The sequence below is a fragment of the Exophiala xenobiotica genome (genome assembly GCF_000835505.1).
Source record: "Exophiala xenobiotica strain CBS 118157 unplaced genomic scaffold supercont1.5, whole genome shotgun sequence".
Lineage (NCBI taxonomy): Eukaryota > Fungi > Ascomycota > Eurotiomycetes > Chaetothyriales > Herpotrichiellaceae > Exophiala > Exophiala xenobiotica.
This window is the reverse complement of record NW_013562490.1, coordinates 3,288,023-3,304,435: the sequence shown is the minus strand read 5'-3', so window position 1 is coordinate 3,304,435 and position 16,413 is coordinate 3,288,023. Positions and strand designations below refer to the sequence as shown.

General features: G+C 51.6%; 8 protein-coding genes and 1 non-coding gene across 9 annotated transcripts; 3 read left to right on the top strand and 6 right to left on the bottom strand.

Moving 5' to 3' along the window:
• Nucleotides 1–656: 656 nt before the first annotated feature.
• On the top strand, nucleotides 657–1,759 carry PV05_09021 (uncharacterized protein; the record flags this gene model as incomplete). Its single annotated transcript, XM_013458577.1, has 2 exons — nucleotides 657–728; nucleotides 812–1,759. 2 exons carry the CDS (start codon nucleotides 657–659, stop codon nucleotides 1,757–1,759), a joined length of 1,020 nt encoding a protein of 339 aa, XP_013314031.1.
• PV05_09020 (uncharacterized protein) lies at nucleotides 1,318–3,102 on the bottom strand. Its single transcript, XM_013458576.1, has 2 exons — nucleotides 2,706–3,102; nucleotides 1,318–2,650 (listed from the first exon to the last, which is right to left on the bottom strand). The coding sequence occupies exons 1-2, from the start codon at nucleotides 2,940–2,942 to the stop codon at nucleotides 2,207–2,209; spliced, it is 681 nt and encodes a 226-aa protein (XP_013314030.1). The 5' UTR covers nucleotides 2,943–3,102; the 3' UTR covers nucleotides 1,318–2,206.
• Nucleotides 3,103–3,459: 357 nt separating this feature from the next.
• On the bottom strand, nucleotides 3,460–6,111 carry PV05_09019 (uncharacterized protein; the record flags this gene model as incomplete). The annotated part of the gene is made up of 4 exons (XM_013458575.1): nucleotides 5,957–6,111; nucleotides 4,331–5,907; nucleotides 3,807–4,308; nucleotides 3,460–3,756 (listed from the first exon to the last, which is right to left on the bottom strand). The coding sequence occupies exons 2-4, from the start codon at nucleotides 5,284–5,286 to the stop codon at nucleotides 3,460–3,462; spliced, it is 1,755 nt and encodes a 584-aa protein (XP_013314029.1). The 5' UTR covers nucleotides 5,287–5,907; nucleotides 5,957–6,111.
• Nucleotides 6,112–6,371: 260 nt separating this feature from the next.
• PV05_09018 lies at nucleotides 6,372–6,550 on the bottom strand. Its single transcript has one exon. It is a non-coding gene; the product is annotated as a tRNA-Leu (tRNA).
• A 210-nt stretch (nucleotides 6,551–6,760) lies between these two features.
• Nucleotides 6,761–7,443, top strand: PV05_09017 (uncharacterized protein; the record flags this gene model as incomplete). The annotated part of the gene is made up of 2 exons (XM_013458574.1): nucleotides 6,761–6,852; nucleotides 6,909–7,443. The coding sequence occupies 2 exons, from the start codon at nucleotides 6,761–6,763 to the stop codon at nucleotides 7,441–7,443; spliced, it is 627 nt and encodes a 208-aa protein (XP_013314028.1).
• Nucleotides 7,444–7,892: 449 nt separating this feature from the next.
• Nucleotides 7,893–8,282, top strand: PV05_09016 (uncharacterized protein; the record flags this gene model as incomplete). Its single annotated transcript, XM_013458573.1, has 1 exon — nucleotides 7,893–8,282. The coding sequence occupies one exon, from the start codon at nucleotides 7,893–7,895 to the stop codon at nucleotides 8,280–8,282; it is 390 nt and encodes a 129-aa protein (XP_013314027.1).
• A 31-nt stretch (nucleotides 8,283–8,313) lies between these two features.
• On the bottom strand, nucleotides 8,314–9,781 carry PV05_09015 (uncharacterized protein; the record flags this gene model as incomplete). Its single annotated transcript, XM_013458572.1, has 2 exons — nucleotides 8,314–8,578; nucleotides 9,423–9,781. 2 exons carry the CDS (start codon nucleotides 9,779–9,781, stop codon nucleotides 8,314–8,316), a joined length of 624 nt encoding a protein of 207 aa, XP_013314026.1.
• Nucleotides 9,782–10,184: 403 nt separating this feature from the next.
• Nucleotides 10,185–10,622, bottom strand: PV05_09014 (uncharacterized protein; the record flags this gene model as incomplete). Its single annotated transcript, XM_013458571.1, has 1 exon — nucleotides 10,185–10,622. One exon carries the CDS (start codon nucleotides 10,620–10,622, stop codon nucleotides 10,185–10,187), a length of 438 nt encoding a protein of 145 aa, XP_013314025.1.
• Nucleotides 10,623–13,782: 3,160 nt separating this feature from the next.
• On the bottom strand, nucleotides 13,783–16,193 carry PV05_09013 (uncharacterized protein). The gene is made up of 2 exons (XM_013458570.1): nucleotides 15,258–16,193; nucleotides 13,783–15,199 (listed from the first exon to the last, which is right to left on the bottom strand). The coding sequence occupies exons 1-2, from the start codon at nucleotides 15,844–15,846 to the stop codon at nucleotides 14,553–14,555; spliced, it is 1,236 nt and encodes a 411-aa protein (XP_013314024.1). The 5' UTR covers nucleotides 15,847–16,193; the 3' UTR covers nucleotides 13,783–14,552.
• Between the last annotated feature and the right edge of the window lie 220 nt (nucleotides 16,194–16,413).

The window sequence follows — 16,413 nt, the reverse complement described above, 5'->3', positions numbered from 1 at the left end:
ACTCGTGTCATTTACTCTATCTTCTAGGATAAGCTTCTGTCCAAGGAACTGGTTAGAGCATATCCTCCAACCGCAATGCATTGAGTAACACCAAGTTGATACTGAAGATAGGCATCTGGATCGCTTAGTCGTGTCGATATCTCACGGAGTCGGCTTGCACCTGACTTACATTGTACGACGTATCGGGACTACTCGCGGACTGGAACACCATTCGCTCCTCGAGGGTAGAGATTGAGATACTTATGTCCGAAGCATGACAAGGAGCAAGGCTCGAAACGCCTGATGCAAAAACCGGCCGCAACCCGATCCGCGACCGACCAGCGCGCAAGACTAACCTATTCTCGTATCAAGGCTGCAGGACTATGCTTTCCACCGTGGACTGAGATGGTCCTAACTCGCCAATCAGAAGATGACCTCAAAAGGACTTAAGGGTTGTTACAGCCGGACATAAACAAAGTATACGGAGTGTCGTATGTCGGAATGGCCCATGTGTGGGTAACTTGGTCGTGGACATTTGAATAGTATAAATGGGACGTTCGACTCGGGCCCTTCCTAACCCTTGTCTCGTCAAAGCAGTCCAGCAAGGCGCCACCGCACTTCTGAGAGCAGCGAAAGCAGCAGCGTACGTGCCTCACCACACAGAACACCCCACCAAGATGGCACAGCAATATGCCAAAGATCAGCCGCAGGGCTACAAGAACTACGTCGAGAATATCGCGGTAGTCGGTGTAAGTAGCTGCCCCAGACCAAACCAGACCAGACCATCCCAGCTGGCGGCCGCTCAAATTTAAATGCCTGACAACTAATCCAGGCCGGAGGCCAAATGGGCGGCTATATCGTCAAGCATCTCCTCGAGACCGGCAAGCACAATATCACGGCCATCACGCGAGCCGATAGCAGCAGCAAAATGCCTGAGGGCGTCAAAGTCGCCAAAGTCGACTACAACAACCGTGCATCGCTCGTCGAGGCTCTCCGCGGCCACGATGCGCTCATCATCACCTTGGGCGTGATGGCGCCGGAGGAGACACAGAGCAAACTGATTGAAGCCGCCATCGAGGCGGACGTCCCGTGGATCATGCCAAATGACTGGGGCACGGACTCGACCAACGTGAGCCTTGCGACGGATACCATGCTTGGCGGGAGTCGCTGGAAAGCGCGTGATCTGATCGAAGGCGGCGGCAAGGGCCGCATCTCGATTTGTTGCGGGTTCTGGTATGAGTATAGCCTGGCGGGCGCGTCGGTCCGGTATGGCTTCGACTTCCACAACCGCAGCGTAACCTTCTATGACGATGGTACCACCAAGATCAACACTAGTACGTGGGACCAGTGTGGTCGTGCTGTGGCCAAGTTGTTCAGCCTCAAAGTCTTGCCTGAGGACGCGGGTGACAAGAGTGTCACACTGTCGCAGTTCAAAGATCAGTTCGTGTCCATCTCGTCGTTCTTGGTCAGCCAGAAAGATATGTTTGATTCCGTTCTTCGTGTGACCGGGACGACTGAGAAGGACTGGAACATCAAGTATGAGGACGTCCACGAACGGTACAAGAATGGTGTCTCGGAATTGCAGAGTGGCAATAGGGATGGATATCCGAAGTTGTTGTATGCGCGAGTTTTCTTCCGCGATGGTGGTGGAGACTTTGAATCGAAGAAGGGATTGAGTAATGACGTGTTGGGATTGCCAAAGGAAGACATTGACGAGCGGACGAGGGCTGCCATCGCGATGGCCGAAGAAGGCTCGAGGATGACTCGTAGCACTGCTTGAGATGGCGTGAGTCCAGGTTGATAGTGGGCGCACCGAAACAGTTCACTTCCGAGTGTGATTCTTGTCGTAGACCAAGAGCAAGAACAGCTTCGATAAACAACGTCATGGTTGGCATATGCTCTCCAGGCGCTCACTCCTCATGCTTGTCCAGTTGCAACCCTGGTTGCCCTCCTTCTCTTTCGCGCCTCCCAATGCTCTTCTCTGCGCTTCTCTTGCTCGATCCTTTCCAATTCCCACTTCGTCTGCAGATCATTGACCGCAGTTTCGAGCTTCGCATATAACTCACCCACTCCGACCGTGGTACTCTGCATATCATGTAGCGTCTGCAGCCATTCCTCCAACTGTTTTGTGAGATAGGTTTTGCAAAAGTCGCGGTCCTATCTAGATTGAAATCAGAAGTTCTTTTCCTTTCATCCGCAAATGCAAAACCGTCGACCATGACGACATTCAGGTAAACAAGGCCAACCGTCGCCACAAATGCGATGAAGATGTTGCGAAATCATCTCGCCCGCCGTCACGTTCAGCATGATATATCCAAGAATATAGTAGGTATATGCCAAATCCAATAGTGTAAAGCAGCACAGCAAGATTGAGTAGCACTTTTGGCATGTAGAGCAAATTCATAGCTGCCACAGAACTCTCCAATGGAAGATGGGAGAATGGTCTGCGATAGTGTCGTTTGTCCAGTTCGGTTTTGCCTCGACTTAGCCACATGCGGATGTCGAAGGCTTTATTAAGGACTGCAATATGTTGTTGCTGGGACGCAGCGGAGACGACGGACAGCACTCCGAGTATCATCGAGCATGATAGCAAGGCTCTAGAACTCCAATGCGTAGAGTCCATGTTGGGCAATTGAAGCGCAGTAAGGCCGACGCTGGCGAAGATGGCGCCCTTAGAAGGTCATCAGATCAAGTTCCGGTCGGTTCCCAGGAGCATGGACACTTACAGCAACTGTAACAGCTGTACAGGTTGAGATGTAGGATTGTTTCCAAGCCATCACTTCATCATCTGTCCAGGTGTTGATGTCCCAATGCAATTGCCCGACAGCCTTAGTGTCGATGATTCTGGTCAACCCAAGAAGACGTTCCCACGAACCCCATCTCTGCCTCTCATAGTATGAATTCCTACCGTATATGAAGAGGGCGACCCTCCAGAGGGTCGAGACCACTTTCGTAACTTTCATCCTACAAAAGTGCTGTGTTGGCCGTTGACTTTGTTCACATCGTAGAGGTCCAGTCCGCAAAGAGACATACCAGCCAGAGACCGTCACTGGAGCGATGTTTCGCTTCTTGCAAGATGGACAGCTCCTTTTTGTTCTTCATCTGCAGGAGGCCGGCCTCACCAGCATCAAGGTATGAGTATGTCCGGAAGTGTACAGAAGTGCATGGAAGTGATACAAGGGGAGTGGCTCCGGACGGATTCTGCCAAGACGGATTCTTATCGCAGCGTGCATGAAGGTAGGTAAACCTAGGTAGGTAAGGTACCCTAGGTACAGACGCCCAGAGTCGACGCGATGACACTTGAGAAGGAACCACTCGTCAATCCTACTGGCATCGATAGAACACTATTATATGATTCGACTTTCCTCTTCACACAAGAGGAAATCGTGAATGAAAATTATATAAATTAAGAGTCGACATCGACGGCTCTGGATTTCGCGCCACTACAATCACTGAGTCACCTGCTATCAGCAGCAACGATTACGCCGCGACCTCCCCGTCACCATTATCGACACGGCCCTCATGCTGGCCATCGTTTCTTTCCTCTATGCCAAATTCAGTATTGTTCTCCGTCCGCATCGGGACCTTGTTTTCCAGCAACACCAGAAGCAGGCCAAGGCCGGCAAAAGCCACCAAGACATAGAAGACGACGTGAATAGCGTGTTCGAAGATGGAAATAACTTGTTCTCGGACCAAGTTATCCGAAGGCTGCATGGAATCGAGGAAGGCTCTAGTCGCGAGCTGGTAGGCCTCACCGTCGGGGGGCGTGCGGTCAAACTTGGGTTCGTGGCAAAAGCCGAGTCATTGGTCGTAACTCGATGCTTTACGACGTTATTAAAGAGAGCTGATGGAATGGTGAAGCCCCAGATGGCGCCAAATCCCCGGGCAAAGCTGTAAATGCCCACAGAAGTCGCGGCATGGCGCTCCTCGAGTGGCGCTTGCAGAGCTGGTAGTAGTGATATGGATAGCGAGCCCAGACCCGTGGCACCCAAGATTTCAAAGCATGCCCACGCTGCGGTCGAGGAATGACGATTGAGAGTACTGCATAGACCAACGGCGACAAGCATGGCAGACCAGCCGAAAATATGGATCGGTCGATATTTGCTTACCTTAGATAGCAGGATGCCAGAAACAACCGCAAAAGGAACAACCGCGGCGGAGATGGGAGCAAGAGCAATCCCGGAATCCAGTGGGGATCTCGCAAGCACGCCTTGAAAGTAGACAGGTAAGAAGTAGAAGGGGGCGTACATGGCTTCCAGTTGACCAGTGTCATAGTAAGGACCGCTGATGAGGTGCGATTGGAAACGATTGCGCGCGGAAACGAAGGCTCTGGAGCAAGTCGAGGAGTCACTCAAAAGCGATGAAGGCCAAGAGGCCCAATAGACCGAGCATAAGGGGTACAAGGATCTGGGCGCTGTTCCAATAATACACAGGTCCGCCCCAGGTCAGCGCCAGCAGCACGGCAACAACGGCGCCGATAAAGATGGCGTTGCCGCCGAAATCAATCCGCTTGACGCTGGAAAACATGACACGTCGGTGCTTGACGTGAAGAAAGAAGAAAAACATAACGAATGCAACGCCGCCGAGGATGGCATTGAGATAGAAGACCCAGGGCCAGCCTATCTTCACAACGATCAGCCCACCTAGGAAGGGTCCTCCAACGTAGCCGAGGGTAGTGCCAATAGACACGTACGACAGATACTTTGCTCGGTCGCGCAGCGGCACCAGGTCCAGAATGGTGGTCTCGGTCAGTGTGTCGAGTCCCCCACTGCCCACCCCTCGGAGGGTGCGGGCAGTGATGAGCATAACCATCGATTTGCTGGCACCGTCTAGGGCGCAGGCGAGGACGAATAGCGAGACCGCACCCAGCAGCACATTCCGGCGGCCAAAGATGTCGCTTGAATGGGCATACAGCGGGAGTCCTGCAATGGAAGCCGGGAAGAAACCATTTGGCACCCAAAGGTACAGGTTACCACCGGCCAAGGCTGCGACGATCGTGGGCAAGGCGTTGACCACGATAGTGCCCTCAACAGACCCGCAAAGAGACATGGCCGAAATGGACAGCATAAGCAGCCAGAAGCGCCGAGTGGGCTTGAAGGGTTTAGTTTCGGCGGGAGGAGAAAGGGTGTCGTCTTCTAGCAGTGCCAAACGGGAGACATTGCCGCCGACTTCCCTTGGGAAGACGCGCTGGTTTTGGTGTCGGTGTTGCTGATGCCGTTGTGCGTTGGCGGAGTTGTCCAGGTCAATGCTGCTGCTGACTCTGCTACTATGGATCGATGGGTCTATGGTGACAGTCGTGGTAGGCATATAGTCGACAACAGGAGAGATCGGAATGATTCTGAAGATGGGAGGCGAAGTTAAGGAGAAGAGGAGCGGCTGAAATGGAGTAAAGGAGGTGGTTCTGCCCTACGTATCGAACCCAGACTCTTTCATCTTCTTGCATCCCTTTAAGCTGGAACTTCCAGCTTTCAAGTTGTGGGAAACCGAAACCATCTTGCTTCAATCCATCGATTATTATTGTAGTTCCTTTTTTGTGATGGACCGTGAGCGATAGTAACAGACAGACCCTTTCTGGAGACCATCCGAATTACGCGACCTCTTGGTGCGGAAAATCTGGGCTATTTCGCGGTCCGAAACGGTAATCGGCGTTGACGTGAAGCGTTTGACTATATCTCTCTGCGGCCCGGTATCGCGTGGCTTTAAAAGGAATGAGTTCATGAAGCCGCAGTTATGGGTCTCGTATCAACTCCTCGACTGTCCAGCTGAGCCTTGACATCTTCAAAGGTCTTCACGCTGGGGGTCTCCGAGGTCTCAAAGTTTTCATCTCGACTTCGATTCAGGGATGGCCTAGTTGAAGCAGACCGAGGGAATGGTCGATGTCTGAATGGTTGAGACCACTGAACAGAATCAGAACGACCAAGTCGACGCCTATGATTCAACATTAGGCTACTGGACAATTCGAGGATGAATCACCTACCGAGATTGTTCCATCTTGTGAAAAGATCTTCAACCCAGTCAAATGGTCATACAGAGCAATCCAGTGTGGAATTCAGTACTCTGCATAGGACTGTGACCCTCGCATTTGCCTGGGAGATGATTTGGGGCAGGAGATGGTTTCGCAGGACACAGTCACATTTCACGAAGTGAATGCGAGGAGTGAATGGCAATATTTTAACAACAGTCATGACACCCATGGTGAAAATGTCACACGATTAACTGTCTCTTCCCTTACCTAATCTATAGAGTTGGTGCTTCTTGTGATGTTACTATGGATCTCAATGAAGTTTCGGACCATGCAAAAAGAATGACAGTTCTCATGTTTCGTCTAATGAAGCCTTGCCATGATCTCTACTAGTATTAATGTATCAAAAAGAAAACATAAAAAGAAAGGATGAAGAGAGTGGGATTCGAACCCACGCCTAGGATTGTTAGGACATGCAAGAATCAGAGGAGGAGAAGATAGAACGTACGGGATTACTCCCATCAGGAAACGTCTATCCATTGCTGGATACTGAGGAGCTAAGACTTCAAAGCCTTAACCTGACGCCATAACCAACTCGGCCATCTCTCCAGGCGTATTTGTTGGATGAATTTGCATGATTAAAACTATACTAGTTGAATGTGCGGGGAGTCTTTGGCCGATAGTTAGTCCCCAAGGACGTTCACGGTGGGCAAATTTACCCTGCATCTCTGGCCAATTCTCATGCCTGACTCGCTGAGCATGCGGCTTCACTCACAACTCCCTCCTTGAGTACCTGGTAAAACAGTGCTGCTGTTACAGATGTCGGCACAAGTCTTGGAGGGCAGGCCTATCCCAGAAGTTGACATTCTCTTCCTCGGCAGTCCAGGGGTTGGCAAAGCGACCTTCCTGTCGTATGGCTTTCCACGCGTGGCATCAGCCTTGCCTCTGCATACTGACATATCTCTAGAAGACTAGAAAACGTTCGCCATGGCAAGCTCGATTTATCTGTCCCCAGGAAACGCGTCTTTGCGCCCACAGAAGCGGTAGCGTTCGATGTTACCTTGTTCAATCGTCCCTACAAATTTCGAATTCACCCCTCTACATCCACACTATTCATCGATGCATTTCCCCCACGGCCTGCGTTTACCATTATCGCCTTCTCCATATCCTCGCGTGAATCTCTGTACAATGCGCAATACTACTGGCGCAAGCAACTGTCCCTACACTACAACGACCTTGAGCACGAGATGCCCGTGATGCTACTGGGGCTCAAGAGAGACGAACGCAATGAAGATAGACTGCAGGATGGAACGTTCGAGTGTGTAATGCCGCAGGAAGGCCTGCGTGCCGCTCAAGAGATGCGCTGTGACCGGTATGCTGAATGCAGTGCTCTCACCGGAGAGTTGATGTGGGAAGTGCTCGAGGATATCACAAGGACTGCGGCATTGACGACCACAGAAAGCGGCGGGCTGACCCAGACGAATGGGTGTTGCTTGATGTGATGAATCAAGCACTGAGAGTTTCCAGCTGTCTACGAGTGGCTGTGCTGGAGATCATGGCCTCACATTGCTGCAGAAGCAAACGCTGAACCACCAAATATTCATACTGGTATGGTAAAAATGATGGTTCATTATACCTGTCAAAGGCCGACCTCTCCAGGACGCTGTCACCCGACGAGAGTTCCTACTGAGTCTTGGACATGGCCCTTTTGGCTTGCCATGTTGAGGCTAGCGGCAATCTTGCTATCGAGACCACGATCCAAGCCATCTCACTGACCAGAAGCTCCCGTGCTTCAAATAGGACGGGAATGAACAGACTGGAGCTTTCTCAGTACTCTACTAGGCTGCACAGGACCATATCATCGGACAATCGTTCGGCTGTGGGCTTCTACGGAGAATTGCTGCCTGCTGGACCTGACACTGCCTATTCGCAGTCCATCTGAACAGAACACATGTGCGAAAAGTCCATGTCCCAAGGTCACTCAGCGGACCTCACGAACCCCACGATGCTTTTACATACGCTCGAGAGCCTCCAGTCAGCGTATAGGTTCCAAACGAGATCGTGCGCTGGGGTTCTACAAGCCACAGGGCACATTGAGACTGACTCGAAGATGATCATGGAAATCATGTGGACAATGCGACACCTTCGCAAGCCGTCGATGTCCGGTGTGTGCGGCATTGCTCGAGGGAGACTTCCACGAGCTCGGTTCAGTGGACCAGGAATGCCTCCACAGATTGTGTGGATGGTCAAGCTGATGCAATGGTATTCCGTGCCGGATCTGCCCCTGCCTTGGGCACCCAATAGGGACCGTGGCGTTGCCATTCTACTCAGATTTAAGTGACTTGGCTCAACTTTCGGCAGGAATTCGAAACTTATTCAGAAGCCGCTGATCTCGCTCTTTCCTCCAGATCAGCATGAGCATGAAGGGCATCCAGACCATCTGCATCAGGTTCATCCTCCGAATATTCATGGTAGAGCTCGATTGCTCGGCCTTGTGCTTGATAGTCCTGAGAGTATTCGTGATCACGGTCCAGGTCATCGATAGCTTCGTCAAAGTCGTCGTCGTCCTCACTGGAAGAACCGCGTAGGTCATCCCAGTCGCTGCGGCTTGCCATGGTTATGACGGAGCCTGTTACGCTGCACGGCGGACGCGAGTGAATGGGTACGTGGTAGAGGGTTGGGCTTGATGGGACTGGCGAAGGATGAACGTGAGGATAAGTTGTCAATGCCCACAATCTATTGTTTTCCGTTGCATTCGACCCGTATTCGGTTAAATGAGGCTCATGTGTGTTCGTAGCTCGAAGGGACTGGCCGCCCTGTTTGTTCGCATTGGCATCGTGCAGCCTGGCGATGATGCAGGGATGACGAGCGTGAGGTTGACAGGCGTCCTCATACACAAAGAGGCCAAAATTCCAAGAACCCAAACCAGTCACTATGAAGCACAACGTCGCTAGTATCTACATCTTACGGACACTTCTCGAACGCTATACTAGTAGCAGTAGTGTACATCTGAGAACGACAAGCACACGGCGCAGCACCTTCGAAGCCTCGTCTACCCCGGCGCATGCTTCACTCAGCCTTGCGAGGCCAACTTGCGCCGGACTTCATCACTGTAACAGAATCGCTGCTCATTGCGCCCACTGTAACCCCCGCGTTGGAAAGCAGCGACTTGCAAAGGGGCCCAAGGCATGACCGCCAGCCCTGATGTTGCTTTGTATGAGGCTGAGTGCATGACTGCGGAACCAAGCTTGCGTTTGGCGACTGGTGCTGCCCGCCCGGCCATGCTGACAACGTCCTGACGCCTAGGGGGAACCGATTTCCCGCTTCGATAACTACTGTAGTAAAACCCACTTCAACTCAAGAGCGTTGAGTGAAACCTTTGTTCTGTCTTTTTTAGCTCGAGCTCGCCAAGACACACGCAGTCTCTCTCTCTCTCTCTCTCTCTTAGAACAAACAGTCCAAACAACAACAACACGCCAACCCGGCCAACAGCCCGGCGCAGATGCCACCTCCAGCGCCGCCTCCTCTGTCGCGCTCGTAGATGACATTCGGCTGCTGCTGGTAGCCATACCCACCATACCCAGGTCCGCCACCTGGAGGACCGTAGCCAGGACCGTAGCCACCGGGCTCAGCGTACCCGGGACCGGGAGGACCATAGTATCCTTGCTGCGCCTGCCCCGGAGGCGGGCCGTATTGGCTCATGTTCATGTTCTGGTCTTGACCGTAGACCATGCCGCCGGGAGGAGGGGATTGGAAACCTTGACCTGGACCTTGACCTTGGCCACCCGACCCATAGGCAGGCGCCGGGTATGATGGGGGAGGGTATTTGTTTTCTGCCATAACTCCCAGTAGCGACAGACACCTGATGAGATTGGAAACCGAGATTGAGACTGAGATTGAATTTCGACGCGCAGTAAGATTTGGGACTGGACTCTTGTTGCCTGTGCGTGCAGATTACGTGCCCCCAGGAGTCAAGAAAAAAGCAATCTCGAATGGCAATTTGCTTGCTTCGCGGCTCTGGTGGGTGGAACGTTCCCACTCTGTTTCTTTCTCTCCTTGCGAATATCGAATATCGCGTGTCAAAGAAAAATGATATTAACGATCTCTTCCCGCCGCGTCTTGAATGAATTCGAAGGTATTGAAGTGGCGCACAGGGAATCTCCGGGAATGTCGCAAGATCCGCGAGGACCAAAGCAACCCCTTCACCTGCCGAATGGGAGGCGTGTAACGGGAAAGTTTTTCGCTATTCTTTCGCGTCTCTTCCGACGGACTGTTTCGAACGCGGCGAGGGTGCAGGCCGTAAAAGTGACCGAAGCTGCCAGGTCTCTGTAAAGGGAAGGGGATAATTTGATCCAAGGCTCACGGCGTAATCGACAAAAAATGATCTATAGACAGAAGTGACAGTTGACCTCTGCCTACGCAGTTGAACACGCAACAAAGGCGGCGCAATTAAAGTCAGCAGGGAGAAAGGCGCGGCAGGGGCAACGAGAAGGTGGTGCGAACGCGTAATTGTACATCTTGGAAGCCTTGGAAAGGGCTTGGTATTGCTATTCACGCATTGGGGTCCTTGGGGACTTGAGCCGCCTTGTCCGGATTGCTTTTGGAGCAAATGAATGTAACCACATGGACCCTCATACGAGTGTAGGTGGACGAATTCTGCCAGAGTACAACATCCACACATTATTGTCGACGTAGCAATGATTAGTTTCGAGACAAGCAGTCTCTTGATTCGGTGGTCACAGAAAGGTCAAAGGTTGACTGACGAGTTTCAGCTCGCATCGCCTGACGAACCAATAATAGCCATTCCATTCTTGCCACGACCATGCCGATTGGGACAGTTTCTTGCGAAGCGAGATGGCGCAGTTGCTGACTTGTCCACTCATCAGAAGTCAGGACTGTTCATCCGTGGCGTCCACCATTATTGTGGCTTGGACAGAAAAGGTACGTACCTTTTCGACGCTTGTTGCTCATGTTGTTGGGCCAAGCGCTGCTGCAATGCGAGCGCGACGTTGGCCTACGACGCACCGTGCACGCTCTGACCACAGCGTGGTACTTGTCCTCGTAGTCAGGAACGCTCAGGGTACCCTCGTACCTGACGGCAATGTCACTTTTGAGCCTCATGCACGTTATGTGCTCACAGATCAATGCGCGACCACGGCGAGTACGATGTTGAAGATCCCCCTATTCTTGTCATCAGAACCGCGTGACCCACCCCTTTTGGCTGTCTTGAAGGTATCTGTGCTCAGCTACTCCGTATGTCAAGGCACCCACAAAGGAGCTTTGACGCCTGAAGTCAGTGTTGGAAATCCCAAATACCACAGCAACACCAGAGCAGAAATAAGGATTATTGAAGTATGCCTTTCAATAATGGACTCAGAAGCTCTAGTATGGCCGTCTTCGGAACCTTTCAATGCATCAACAAGGTTCGGCGCCACATAGTGCTGCATAGATGACGAAAAAATAGCCGCTGATCAGCATATCAGCATATCAGCATGGTAACCCAGGAAGAGTTGATGTTAGTGTATACGTCCAGTGTGCGTGCAAAGACATACTGTTAAGCTGTGTAGGCCCTTCACGGCACTAGCCAGCAAGCAGTATATGCCTTGGCCTGCCCTCGATCATGCTGACTCTACTTGTCTGTGTGGCCTACGGAGCCTTGCACTGCAAGTTCGAAGGGCCTAGTCCACGTGATCGACTAGCACTACTTTGAGGATACTGTGCACATACACCTGTGAACCACTGCTGAGCAGTGACTGTAATTCGATAGCCGACTGGAAACGTGTTGGGCACTCAAGGCCGTGTCATTCGGGGAAATTCACTAGCCGTCAACGGCATCCGAGTGATGATTGGACATGTTCAGACATGGCCACCCAATGGCCATATCAATGCATGCACCCAGCATGCAGTAGTCGAGTTCCTTGGACTCATGCGACAATCCTTCGCTGGAAAGTTGTGGTTGCGGCATTTTTGCCATGTGCCAGTCCTTGTGAGGATGACTGCCGGTGAATCATGGGGGTTGGCAGCATCTTCCCGCTACTGCAGCAGTCCCATATCATTGTGTCCAACTCGTATGCCCAAGCACCGAGCACAAAGAAAATGAAGACTAAGTGGACTGTGTAGCTTCGGGTGTGGCAACCGGAGCGGCAGCCGAAGTTGAGAGTCCGGAGTAAGCCTGATGTATACTAACACAAGGTCTCGTCCATTGACTGTCCCGATAAGAAGCTTTCAGACTGTCAGGTGAGTGGCCGATTCTCACTCCGAGTACGAGCTATAAAAGAGACCTGATAAAGCACACATTGATTGGTCACACACCAACTTTGACAGTCCGTTTCCAACATAGCGCACTTCGATTAGAACGAGACGTGCCGTGGATTGGGCATACACAGTAGGGCACAGGCGGATGCCTCGTAAAGGGTAATCCCTAAAGACCATTGGCCTTACCGTGCCAAGTTCCGGATGTTCTTCAAGTAATTCTTGAAAACAGATAGTCTGAGCAGCGACAGCGGCACGCATGTTCGTAGCATGCACCTGCAGCATGTGAGATTTTGGAAACAACAGGAGCATTGCATGACATAATTGGACGTAGTAGACTAGGTAGACTGGACATTGGATGGTTTTCGATGTCATTGTTGACTGATCTGCTTGCAATGATGGATGGCCTGGGGCGCGAACTTTCGCGACGATGTGAAGTGTGTCTGTCAGCAGCCAAGGAACAAGTGGTTCCTCTGGACGAGGACTAGCTGCATTTGAAACACGATCAATAGTCCTGAATAGGATTTGTCTGTTGCACGTTGGCATTCTGACTTCTGGCAGGACTCATCCAAGGACAATATCATTGGGCCTGAACCTTATCGATGACACCATCTGGCACGGCTTATCGATTAACGGAGGGGCGGCATTGTCACTGATTGTCTGGTAGTCGTATCCAAAGCTGCGACAAGGGGGCTGTCAGCAGTCCTCAGGCTGGCCAGTGACGGTTTGCATGGGAGGCAGCATTGGTGTCTTTCTCTCAGGTTGAACAAGCCTGGGTCGCTCCTGGTCTGAGAACAAATGACAAGTCTGTGCCACAGACTACGCATGACCACGTTCCTTGCAACAAGGGGGATGTCCATCCAGCAAATGCGATGATCAAAGTGGGAAATTCTGCCGCTGACTGTCAAGGTCCATCGTTAGTACCTCTCAAGCACCTGCATAAGCCCGTCAAGATGGAGGGCTGCTTAGGAATGTGACGGGTCTGATCTGCTGCATGGGCGGTGCAAAAACTTCGGAGTGCAAAACAAGCGATCCTCAGATGGCGGGGCTTCGTCGTCGATAGAGTTGGGTTCCATGGCTTCTTGAGCCTGTCATCTCCTGTAGTCGAGGCCTGGGAACGGCACTTCTCCAGGAAATCTCGACGGCTCGTGTAGCCCAAGGAGCGGGAGCCAAGCCAACCCAAAGAAGGCGTCACAAGTTTTGGGGGGAAAGAGGGCCACTGTATGCAGGTGAGTTGCAGTAGTCGGTGGCGAAGACTTGGAAAGAACGAACGGCAAGAGGAGGATATGCAAAGCGTGGTGGGGCAAAAGGCAGAATAAGGCAGCCAATGCATCCTGCACACCCTGGCAACAACGGCTGGCTGACGCATGTGCTGTCAACCTCGAGGGCTGGAACCAAAATGAAAAGGAGGCTTGCATTAGTTTCAATGTAGGCGGCAGAATCGAGGGGGGCGAAGGAGTGACAGCGATCCAGTCGACTTTGCCCTCGAGAATAGTAGCACGCAAAAGAGGCTGCCACGAGTTTGTGCCAGCTGAATGGTCGATGATTGATGGTTGGGTAGGATTGGAATCGAATGATGAAAGAACAGCGGGATCGAAAATCATTCCTTGAGCAGGTACCTAGGTAGATAACTATTCAGGAAGGCTAGCCGAGAGGGGTTTCACGTGACCAAGGTTGACATTGAGGGCAGCACGAAGATCGCTGCCAGCGAGTAACAGCCAGAGTCTGCGAGGATCAAGTCTTCTAATCACGTCCATAACGGCGGTCGTCAAATGATGCTCCGTGTAAAGTTCCTTGATTGTTTACAACAGAATACCAGCGAAGGATCCGCGAACCAGAATTGGATGACTGGATGACCGTCTCATCCAGAGGAGCAAAAAATCCTTGGTCCGAGAAGAACAGCTTGGAAAGCCAAACAGTGTTCTTTTAGGTGTACAAAATATACCTGTGCTCGACAGATTCCAAATCAACAGAAGCCTCTCCACTTCCTATGTCACCTCTCGCCAGCACTTGGGTTGAGAGACATAGCAAGTCCGCTTTTGCGCCACTTTCTCCATACATTTTCTTTTTACCAAGTCGTCGAACGCTAACAACAACGTCCCCTCCGCACATGAAAGACAACTCGCTGTCTAAAAGAAGACTCCGACAAATGCTTCCACAATCTCTCAACAAGCGAAAAACCTTAGGCCAGGGGGTTTTCCAGCAGAAATCCAATCCAATCCAGTCATGTGGGAAAGATATCGTAGACCGCCTGGGTATCCAGAAGAAACAAGACAAAACTCCGATCGATCGTAATACCGTGACATCGTAATAGCACCAACAGGTTGCTGCCGAACGTATAATTTTGAGGTCACAATGATCAAAAAGCGGCAACCGCTGGGACAAAGTTCGGTGGACAATAGTATGGCTTTTCAGTGTCGTTCAAGGGAATAACATTTCCATAGAAGTTGAAAACGGGAGGATGCAGAGCATCGGCAAAAGGAGCCTCGGACTCGTAACCGGAATCCGTGGAAACAGAGGAACAGGACGAACCAGATTTGGAAGTTGGTTCGAACAGAGACCATTCGGAGGGATGAGTTTGGAAGGGGTGTTGAGGAGACGGAGATGCTGGTGGAGAGGGTGGCAGAGCCATGTTGGCGCAGTCCATTGGATCAACGTAGTGGTAAGGTGACTGAGGCGGCGAAGGAGGAAGAGTGTTGTAAGAATTAATGGTCAACCTGGGGCAATTGATGATCAACTCCCGGAGCTCCTGGAGGGTAATCCGCTTGTGTGGGTCACACTCGAAGATGCGTCGCAAGATCATGTTCAACTCGGCAGTGATAGGCAAGATCGAGCTCAAAAACTTGGGATCCTTTAGGAATGCCCTGAACGTGGAATCATCGGGAGAGGCCTTCTTCCAAGGATTGCGACCACAGGTCAAGTTCACCAGAATGACGCCAAGGCTCCAAACATCGTTGGGGGCAGCGGCGTAACGAGCATATGGCCTGGTTGGAGCTTGCTGACACTCTGCGAAAAGATTAGTACACCGTAATTCTGGTAGGTGTGTCATCGACAGTGGACGTACCTGGGGACATGTAGAATGTCGAACCGCATCCGAAGTCGGACGTGATGGAGTCCGTCGTGGCGAGTCCAAAATCGGCCAACTTGACAGTGCTTCCATGGTTGGTAACCAGGATGTTCTCCGGCTTTAGATCGCGATGGTAGATCCCAATGGAATGACAATATTGGACGGCATCCAAAATCTGCAAGAAGGCATGCTTGGCCAATTGATCGTCGCCCACGAACCGGCCTTGCTCGGTGATATTGGAGAACAAGTCACCCTCGGGACAGAACTCAATCACGACGAAAGTGCAATCCGGGCTGTCCAGAATGCGGACCAGAGACACAACATTGGGGTGTTGGCTGGCTTGGTGGTGCAGCGCGATCTCTCGTCGTTGAAAGCGTCGTTGTCTGGAATCCAATCCGACCTTTGGCAGGGCCTTGACCGCAAATGGGACATGGGTCAGGATGTCGACGGCCTGGTAAACGACTCCATAAGCACCGATTCCAAGGACAGAGACAAGTTCCAATCGTCCGGCTAGTACGCACCCCAATCTGTCCTCTGGCGCAAGACAGGTCGTGAGTTGAGGAGATGGTGGTGGCGTCAATAGCATTATTGGGAGAGCCCAAAAGTACCAAGTACTTGCTCTAGGAAAAGGAGCAGTCGTTAAGACCGAAAAAGACAACAACTGGCTCAAAACATGGGTCCAAGAAAGCACTCCCGGAGACTGTGGTTGTGAAGACAGGAATAGGAAAAAAGTGGCCTGGTCCTTCGGGATATAATGTCCAGACGGATGTTCGAGTAGTTGTTGGGAGGTTGGTGAGCAAAGGAAGGACTCGAAAGCGAATACAAGTAGTAAATAGGATAGAGAGATGTGAGATATATGAGGCTGAAGTCCGTGGAGAGAGGGTTTGGTGGTTGGTATTGATGTTGGTTGTGATATGGAAGAGGTTCTGTAGAGGTATAGAGGCAATATAATGTTCTTTTAGGTATGACGGTAGATGGATACCTTCTCAAGAGACTCACGATCACGGCAAGCGTCGACGCACGGACGTCCAATGCCCCCCATGGCATCCATGCTGGTGGAGCAGGACGCTGTCAGAACCTGGTAAGAGAGATGCTGCGAATAGAGCGCCAGGAAAAGAAGAGATCCACCTCAGTGCGTCAAGGTTCGCAAACC